General features: G+C 28.4%; 2 protein-coding genes across 2 annotated transcripts in view; both read right to left on the reverse strand.

Annotated features, from left to right (window-relative positions):
* Positions 1-252: 252 nt before the first annotated feature.
* LOC138933188 (odorant receptor 9a-like) lies at positions 253-6,288 on the reverse strand. Its single transcript, XM_070295739.1, has 9 exons — positions 6,145-6,288; positions 4,804-4,923; positions 4,574-4,691; positions 2,441-2,702; positions 2,189-2,305; positions 1,159-1,249; positions 680-825; positions 422-554; positions 253-353 (listed from the first exon to the last, which is right to left on the reverse strand). Exons 1-9 carry the CDS (start codon positions 6,286-6,288, stop codon positions 303-305), a joined length of 1,182 nt encoding a protein of 393 aa, XP_070151840.1. The 3' UTR covers positions 253-302.
* A 2,734-nt stretch (positions 6,289-9,022) lies between these two features.
* LOC138933596 (uncharacterized) overlaps positions 9,023-9,641 on the reverse strand; it is a 3,072-nt gene continuing 2,453 nt past the window's right edge. Inside the window, exons 2-3 of the mRNA XM_070296418.1 lie at positions 9,503-9,635; positions 9,023-9,294 (exon numbers count right to left, since the gene is read on the reverse strand). Of these exons, the coding sequence (XP_070152519.1) occupies positions 9,028-9,294; positions 9,503-9,635 (400 nt within the window). The 3' untranslated portion in view covers positions 9,023-9,027. The remainder of the gene's footprint in view (positions 9,295-9,502; positions 9,636-9,641) is intronic.

Consider the following 9,641-nt stretch of genomic DNA (forward strand, 5'->3'; position numbering starts at 1 on the left):
AGGGAATAGTGTAAAAGTAAATAAATTAGTATCAGTGTTTTATATTTAATTCGAAGTTTATGATATATTAAAAATTTATGTAATATCGTTAATTAAATATATTTATATTTTCGAAGATCTCTCTTATGAGAGATTATTTAAAATCATTAGGACTATTTAAGATTATTGAAGACCAAATTGTGAGATTATAATAATAAACCACGTTTGACTTTTAAATGTAATATAATTGTAATATTCAGGTTTAGTCAACAAAATTTTTTGTAGATTTCAAATTTCTTGCTATTATTTTTCTTCTTGCCTTATTATTGCGTTGAATATATAACAGTAAAATACGAAACCGATGTTTTCACAAGCTGTAATGTTTATTTGTAATATATTACCCCTCGTATGTATATTTTTATAATATATTTATTATATTTACCGTAGCGAAACACTTCAACGATCCGACAAATAGTCCACCGACACTTATAGTAAATTCTTTGCTTCCTATTTGCAGTAGAAATAATATCAGTTTTTGTATATGTAACGGAGCTTCATGCCACTGAACGTCATACCTACGCAAACATATATACATAGGTCGCATATTTCTACGCGACAACATTGCAACCATCTTTACATTTAATAAAACATTTTTTAAGATACGAGATTTCATATATTTGCGTAAATCAATGTTTCTTACACGGCAGCAAAGAAGTCATTATTGTGATCTGTTAAATCCTGCGCAACATAATTGGCTATAAACATATATAAGATACAAAAAGTTACAAATATAAGGGGAAATAAAATTCCCTTGATATCATCACCGTATGATGCGATCTGAAAAATCTAAAACACAGGATTGTGTTTGTAATGAATTTGTATCTGCATATCTTATGTTCTTTAAATATTATTCACGATAAGGCTTATTGGCAAACGATTACGATTGATCTATATAAAGTTAAAAATCGTATATTTTACAAAATTAAAGATAACAGCAAAAAAGAGAGAGAGAGAGAAAAAGAGAGAAAAGAAACAGAGGGAGAGAGGAAGAGAGAAAAAGAGCAAAAATACGCTTTATCTTAATATAAAGTACACACAAAATAACATGAAATATATTATTAAGTATATTAAGTATTATTTCTAAAAATAGTGAATATAAAGACCTAATACAAAACTTACTCGAAAGAGATTAAGACTCAAAGAGACCACCCCGACTATTATTAAACAAAACAACATTTTCTCAATTTTGGATGCCATAAGTTCGGATAATCTTTAAAAACAGGAAGATATTATTAAAAGATATTATTATATATTATACATATATATATATATATATATATATATATATATATATATACACACACACACACATACAGGATGTCTTAGACCACGTGTACACCCCTTTTCTTTCAAAAGCTAAGAAAACGTTTTGAACAAAAATTGTATGGCTTTGAAGGGAACATAAGATGGTGTCATTGGTTTGACCTTGGATGGCATCGTTAAGGTCAAGTCAAGGACATCTTTAATTTCTTAAATGGAACCTCCTATTTTTTATTGCATATTCTTATAGCTTATGTCGAAAGCTATCCAAAACACTATAATAAAGTATTTTTTCATAAAGTACTTTTTGAGTTATTTTATATTTCAATCTGACATTATTTGATATAAAAAATAAAACGTAATACTTTTATGTACAGAATAACGAGACAAATCGATTAGTATAAAAAAATAATTGTTTTTAAGAAAATTATTTACAATGTATTTTTTTTTTAAATTATGTTTTTTTTGGCACTAATTGATTTGTCTCATTATTCTGTACATAAAGGTATTACGGTAAGATTATTGAAAATTAAATATTTTACGAAATATTTTATTTTTTATATCAAAATGTATCAGATTAAAATATAAAATAACTCAAAAAGTACTTAATGAAAAAATACTTTATTATTGTATTTTGGAAAGCTCTCAAGATGGGCTACACAAGAATATGCAATAAAAAATATTATATTCCGTTTAAAAAATTAAATGTGACCCTTTTGTGATCTTTAAGTAACTCTTCAAGGTCAAACCAATGGTATCATCTTATGGCCCCCTCGAAACCATACAAGTTTCTGAAATATTTTTTCTGAAAATTCGATCGTTCAGAGATATTCGCGTGGAGGTTTTAAAATGGGACTTCTTGTATATATCATCGAATAGAGATACTAACTTCATAGCTTGCCGATGAATATTTACAGCGCTAATTATTCCTTTCAGTATTAAATTCAATTTTTTTGATTCAATATTTTCTAATATATTGATAGGTATTGAACGTTTAATACGATGACTGTAATTAATACATTTATCATACTGTGTATATTTTTTCTGCCTTTGTAATATAAACACTAGATTTTTTCAAGATAACAATAAAATTTTATTTAAAACTTGAAGCTTCGTAATTATTTCTATGTTTGTTTCTTACCTGGATATTTTAAACATACCACAGGTATATTGAAAATACGTAATAAGCATTGTTCCTATTGCTAACATCGTAATTATTCCTATGCATACCGCTACACTGATATGAATCAGAATCAAATACAAGTGCTTTTCTTGATCGATAAAGTATTCCACGGTAATCGGCAGGTGACGTAATTGAGTTACGTTTTTCGATAATATAATAAAGCAAATATTTGACCAAAATACAGCGATTATAGTAACGGATGCGCTGCAAACACCAAATACTAAAAGAATTTTAATATAGAATAATCCTATTAATTTTTCACGCTGAATTTTTTAAATTAATTTAGCTATTGTTTCATACATACATACACACATAATGTTTATACAATTAAATTTAACGTATAAATGTCCAACATAATCATAATCTATTTCAATCACATAAGTTATCACTGTTGTAACTTTAAAACTTTTTCTCTACCTAATATTTTTAGTATATTATATTTGATATTGATCTTTATCAATTTGTGTATACAGAGTGTCCTAGACCACCCGTACACTTCTTTTATTTCAAAAACTAAGCATTTTAGAGAAAAACGTTTTGAACAAAAATTGTATGGTTTTGAGGAGAACATAAGATGGTGTTATTGGTTTGACCTTAGATGGCACCGTTAAGGTCAAGTCAAGGACACCTTTAATTTCTTAAATGGAATTCCCTATTTTTCATTACATACTCTTATAGCTCATCTCGAGAGCTTTACAAAACACTATAACAAAGTATTTTTTGATTAAGTACTTTTTGAGTTATTTTATATTTTAATCTGACATATTTTGATATAGTGTAAAAAATAAAATATTTCGTAAAATATTCAGTTTTCAATAACCTTACCGTAATACTTTTATGTACAGAATAACGAGACAAATCAATTAGTGCTAAAAAAAATAATAATAATAATAATTAGTTAAAAAAATACATTGTAAATAATTTTCTTAAAAACAATTATATTTTTATACTAATCGATTTGTCTCGTTATTCTGTACATAAAAGTATTACGGTAAGATTATCGAAAACTGAATATTTTACAAAATATTTTATTTTTTATATCAAAATATGTCAGATTAAAATATAAAATAACTCAAAAAATACTTTATGAAAAAATACTTTATTCTAGTGTTTTGGAAAGCTCTCAACATAACCTATAAGAATATGCAATAAAAAATAGGGGGTTCCATTTAAGAAATTAAAGGTGTCCTTGACTTGACCTTAACGATGCCATCCAAGGTCAAACCAATGACACCGTCTTATGTTCCTCTCAAAACCATACAATTTTTGTTCAAAACGTTTTCCTCTAAAATGCTTAATTTTTGAAAGAAAAAGGGTGTACGGGTGATCTAGGACACCCTGTATAACAAATGTGTTAATAAACTCTTTAGTGCATTACAACATTACACAAACATACATATGCAGAAAAATTGTTATAATCTATCGGAATCAATATTTTTCTATTGAAACTTTTATAACTCGTGTTATATGTTACATAATACTATAACTTAAATAAAAATTGTGCAAATTAGAAACTTGTATATTGTTTCTTCATCATTTTATTTCACTCGCAAAGCTTAAGCAAGCAGGTTTTTGCGATTTTGGTTTCTTCATAGAGGAAGCCGATCTTTCGAAATTTGCGAAAATTAGAGAATGTATAGATATTTCTCGAAAAATTCAAAATTTTATAAGAAGTGAACCCTTATGTAAAAAATTTTCATCTAATATCTTAAAATTTGCGAAAGAGCGTGTAAAAATATTTCTCAAAAAATTCAAAATTATGTAAAAAAATAAACCCTTTCACCAATCGTCACCAAATTTAATACCAATCATACTTTAATGATACTCTATTCATTTTTTTAAAATTTAGCCCGATATCTGAAAAATTGCGGAAGTTAAATATTGTACAATATATTGTGTACATACATACACACGTACATACATATATACATATTGACATTTTTTAGGAATATAATTTTTCGACGTTTTGGAACATACTAAACATATTGACATAGAAAACCCGAAAAAAAATTTTGTTACGAAAACAAAGCTTCCTCTGTAAGGAAGCAAAAAATGTAGATGCATGTAAAAATCTAAAAAATCTTATCTTACTTGTTAATGCAGTTGTGTAACGTTTTGCATTGCAACTATATTCTTTCATAATAGCAATTTCATTTTTATCTTTTAATTCGTTACAGACATTCTGAAGTTTCATCAGTAGATTCTTCACCTGTCATTTCAGTAACTTTGTGTAAATGGTTTTTGTGCATCGTCCCATCACGCGATCAATTTGTGAGCTATCAGTTCTCATAAATTACAAATCCTATAAGTTATCAACTTACAGCTTTGATGTTGAGATAAAATAAGTTGCATTTTACCGCGAAAGTACTAAAAAAACAAATGGAAGACAGAGTCTTGGTAACAAAATCCGGCGTACATCTTGATGTAACGAATGTTGTAAACTGCAAGTCATAATCTTATTAAAAATTTGCATTAAGAACTTACCTTTTTTTAAAGCGATAAATAAATTATAAATACTATATCATCACATGATTTTTTTATATTTAACTTGTATTTTGTATTTTGTATTTAATTTAAAATGATTGAATTAAGATGTGATACATAATTACAAGAGAGAGAGAGAGAGAGAGAGAGAGAGAGAGAGAGAGAGAGAGAGAGAGAGAGAGATTATATACAGGATGTGCTAGATCACCCCTTTTCTTTCAAAAACTAAGAAAACGTTTTGAACAAAAATTGTATGGTTTTGAGGGGAACATAAGATGATGTCATTGGTTTGACCTTGGATGGCATCGTTAAAGTCAAGTCAAGGACATCTTTAATTTCTTAAATGGAACCCCCTATTTTTTATTACATATTCTTATAGCTTACCTCGAGAGCTTTCCAAAACACTATAATAAAGTATTTTTTCATAAAGTACTTTTTGAGTAATTTTATATTTCAATCTGACATATTTTGATATCAAAAATAAAATATTTTGTAAAATATTCAGTTTTCGATAATCTTACCGTAATACTTTTATGTACAGAATAATGAGACAAATCAATTAGTATAAAAAATAATTGTGTTTAAAAAAATTATTTACAATGTATTTTATTAAACAATTTTTTTTTTTTTTGCTCTAATTGATTTGTCGCATTATTCTGTACATACAAGTATTACGGTAAGATTATCGAAAACTAAATATTTTACAAGATATTTAATTTTTTATATCAAAATATGTCAGATTGAAATATAAAATAACTCAAAAAGTACTTAATGAAAAAATACTTTATTAAAGTGTTTTGAAAAGCTCTCAAGGTAAGCTATAAGCATATGAAATAAAAAATAGGGGGTTCCATTTAAGAAATTAAAGGTGTCCTTGACTTGACCTTAACGATGCCATTCAAGGTCAAACCAATGACACCATGTTATGTTCCCCTCAAAACCATACAATTTTTGTTGAAAAGGTTTTTCTCTAAAATGCTTAATTTTTGAAAGAAAAGGGATGTACGGGTAGTTTAGGACACCCTGTATACTATTATAATACTGCTGCTGAAATAACTCTGTTATAGTCTAAATTAAGATCTTTTTAAGTCGTGCATGATATAGTAAATAGTTATTATGCGATGGTATATTAAAATATAATAAAAAAATATATATATAAATATGAAATATCGTCTTACCTGAAATATAATACTCATCATCAGAACACTAGACAAGAAAATAAACTGAAATCGAGTTAGGTTCGATTGTTGCAAAGGCCATAAGCCAATAATAAGCAATAGAAATCTATTGAGTTTAAACTGCTGAGTCTCGAGAGACATCATCTTTTTACGATGTCCGGAGCACAAATGACTGCGAAAAAGTCGACGGGAGTATACGCTTATCCCCTCCTTTTTTATTGATCGTCTGAATATTCTCTCTTTTCTGGTGTGAATTTCAGCTCTATTACTGTAATTTAGTGTAATGTAAAACGATATCACATACACACACATATGTACGCACACACAAAAGCTATTGTAAGATCATAAACATACTATAACTTCGCATCATTTGAAAGAAAGTGAGGCCTGTTAATAACCAATCGATTGAATGTCGAGAAAAATTGAATAGTCTATTTTTTATGTAAATAAGCAAAAATTATTTATGAGAGAGGGCTATTCTTGACTAGAGCCACGCGCAGGCGCATTTTTTTTCCTTTTCAGCATCGCAACTTCATTCTGTCGCGTGCTTCTGCAAGATACACTTCGTCTTTGAGAGAAGTATCTTCCAGCTCTTTAAACATTATAATGGATACATAAAGTTTCTTGCAACGTGTCTGTTTTTAATATGTTACGTTAGATATTTATTTCATATCCTAACGTGCTATTTATTTATTATTACGATACTACACTTTAACAAATAAGGACACAACACAAACAATTCATCAACGCTCTCACAATTATTTTTTTTATGATAGAAACATTATTAATCTCTACATATACGTTTGAGAGCTATATTATTGTTGTACGTACAAAAACATTTTGTACATTCGTTGAATGAGTAATTTAGAAAAAATAGAAATATCTGTCAATAATTTTCGATGTATGTTGAATTATTTTATTAATAACATTAAGAATAATAATTAAATAAATTATTCCTTTTGATTAACGTAAAATTGTTACAATTGATTTGTATAAAAATGCAAATGTTAATGCAGCGTTATTAAAAATATTATCGTGAGATTAATAATTAGATTAATAATTTATTTTAACACCATTCTCTCCGCAGAATAAAATTAGCGCGAGATCGATTTTATGGCAAAAAAAATTTAACGGCTGTTTTTTATGGGAAAAAGAAATTTTTTATTTTTTGATAAAATTAGATGAAATTCTCATTTGAAAAAAGAGAAATGTACTTACACGTAAAACGATTACTTCGAGAAAGCCTTTTTGCAGTTGAAAAATTAATCGCTGCGTTTCTTCGGCTCGTGCGGGGATTTGTGTTTTTTTTTTTAATGGGAAAGATACGCCAAAACCTTTTCGTTCCGGTGTGATTCCGCGCCATGTAAATAGATATCCTGGCGATAGAAGGGCGACTTTATCAGGGTCGCATCCCTTACAGCAAGTCTCCGTGCGTGGTATAAGGGGCGCAAGCGACTTGTCCACATCCATACATCCTTGATCCGGAAATATGTTTTGCGTTTGAGGCAATTACGAGTATTAGCGTGAGTGCCGCCCTGTGGCTTTAATTCCACTCGGCAGTCCATCTCGTTCGAGTGCTTTTGAACTTCCTAAATATCATTATAGTGCTTACGCGACGTTCCAAAAAATAATTTTCCTCGTCGATATTATGTGACAGTGCCTTATACAGAGTGTCCTAGACCACCCGTACACCCCTTTTCTTTCAAAAACTAAGCATTTTAGAGAAAAACGTTTTCAACAAAAATTGTATGGCTTTGAGGGGAACATAAGATGGTGTCATTGGTTTGACCTTGGATGGTATCGTTAAGGTCAAGTCAAGGACACCTTTAATTTCTTAAATGGAACCCCCTATTTTTTATTGCATATTCTTATAGCTTGTGTCGAGAGCTTTCCAAAACACTAGAATAAAGTATTTTTTCATAAAGTATTTTTTGAGTTATTTTATATTTTAATCTGACATATTTTGATATAAAAAATAAAATATTTTATAAAATATTCAGTTTTCGATAATCTTACCGTAATACTTTTATGTACAGAATAACGAGATAAATCAATTAGTATAAAAAATAATTGTTTTTAAGAAAATTATTTACAATGTATTTTTTTAAATAATTGTTTTTTTTTTTTTTGGCACTAATTGATTTGTCTTATTATTCTGTACACAAATAGCCCCCTTTGTTTCCTACAATTTTTATCCGAGTCGTTTTCCTTCATATGTTGATCCTGAAAAGTTATGAGGGTGGAACTTTTAAAATGGAACACCCTGTATATACATATATATAATTGAACTTCTCTGTCATTTATGTGCGATGTTACGTGTCATGACGTCGTGAAGAGATGGGATGCTTCATGTACCAGGATCACAGAATTTTCTAAGAGCGCGTTCGATTTCCTATCGCATCCTACATAATAAAAGAACGTCTATTATTTATAATAAACATTAAATTTTAGACGTGTTTGTGAATTGTGACGTAAAAATATATATTATAATTTAAAATATATATAACAAAAACAAGTTTTTTTTTAAGATTAAATTTTGTTTAGATGAAATTCTCTCAGTGTGTAAAACATGGAATATTTTTAATTTTTATTGACAATGATATAGAAAGAGAGAAAAAATTCTTAAAAGTTAATATAATTAAGAATTAAATGCTGTATATGTAAATGATAACAGATATATTCGTTGTATGAGTTCGTTGTATGACATTCTTAAAATTTTAATATTAAATGAGTATATACACTATGGTATATTAAAAAAGAAAAAAAAGAAAGAGAGAAACAATAAAGTGATTTAAAAAATGCGCATAAAGGAAGATTGAAAATTTCTATTTATTTTTCATATTTGCCTTTTTTCTACAAAGATACTTTAAATGCATGGAATTGTTAGATAAAAGAATATTTAGGCTCCGGTGCGCGTACGTCATCGAAGATTTTCGGGTCGGGTTCGTCATCGGGATCGAATTCTATGTCCATTGGATCGATTGTAGGTGGTAGTTTTGGAATTCTAGGTTTCGCAGATGGTGCTGGTCGCATTAGACAGGCTTCCAGATTTTCCCTCACGCATTTTTCATCATCCGTCGCATCTATTACGGATGCAGTTTCCCCCGCGTATCGCATTATATCTTCTATATTCTTTTCATACTCCCAAAGCTATATTTTCAACAAATAACGATGAAGAAAATTTTAAATGTTTAAAATCTAAATTTAGCATATTAAAATTAATATAAAATCTTTCTTTTTTCGATACACAATTCTTTAAAGATACATGTATAAGATATATTCTTCCAACTTTCATATTAATTCAAAATATTCGTATAAACTTTAAATGAGAATGTTTACAAGAGTTAATATGCATTACATCGTGTTCAACGACATCCTTGTAATCTTTGGTATAAGCATCTAATTTATAGTCTGGATCTACTCCTAAAGACTCGCATGATGCAAGATTATGTTCACTTCTAGTGGTGATATAGTACTCTGCGTTGATACCACTGCTT

Source organism: Polyergus mexicanus, unplaced genomic scaffold, assembly GCF_030449975.1.
Source record: "Polyergus mexicanus isolate NDT 795.1 unplaced genomic scaffold, iyPolMexi1.0 SCAF_5, whole genome shotgun sequence".
Lineage (NCBI taxonomy): Eukaryota > Metazoa > Arthropoda > Insecta > Hymenoptera > Formicidae > Polyergus > Polyergus mexicanus.

Coding starts and splice junctions, on each gene's coding strand:
- LOC138933188 (XM_070295739.1), bottom strand. CDS start 6,288: ATGATGTCTCTCGAGACTCAGCAGTTTAAACTCAATAGATTTCTATTG. Junction 2,703..4,573: donor TTACACAACTGCATTAACAA/GTAAGATAAGAT, acceptor AAATTCTTTTAG/TATTTGGTGTTTGCAGCGCA. Junction 826..1,158: donor TGAGTCTTAATCTCTTTCGA/GTAAGTTTTGTA, acceptor CCTGTGTTTTAG/ATTTTTCAGATCGCATCATA.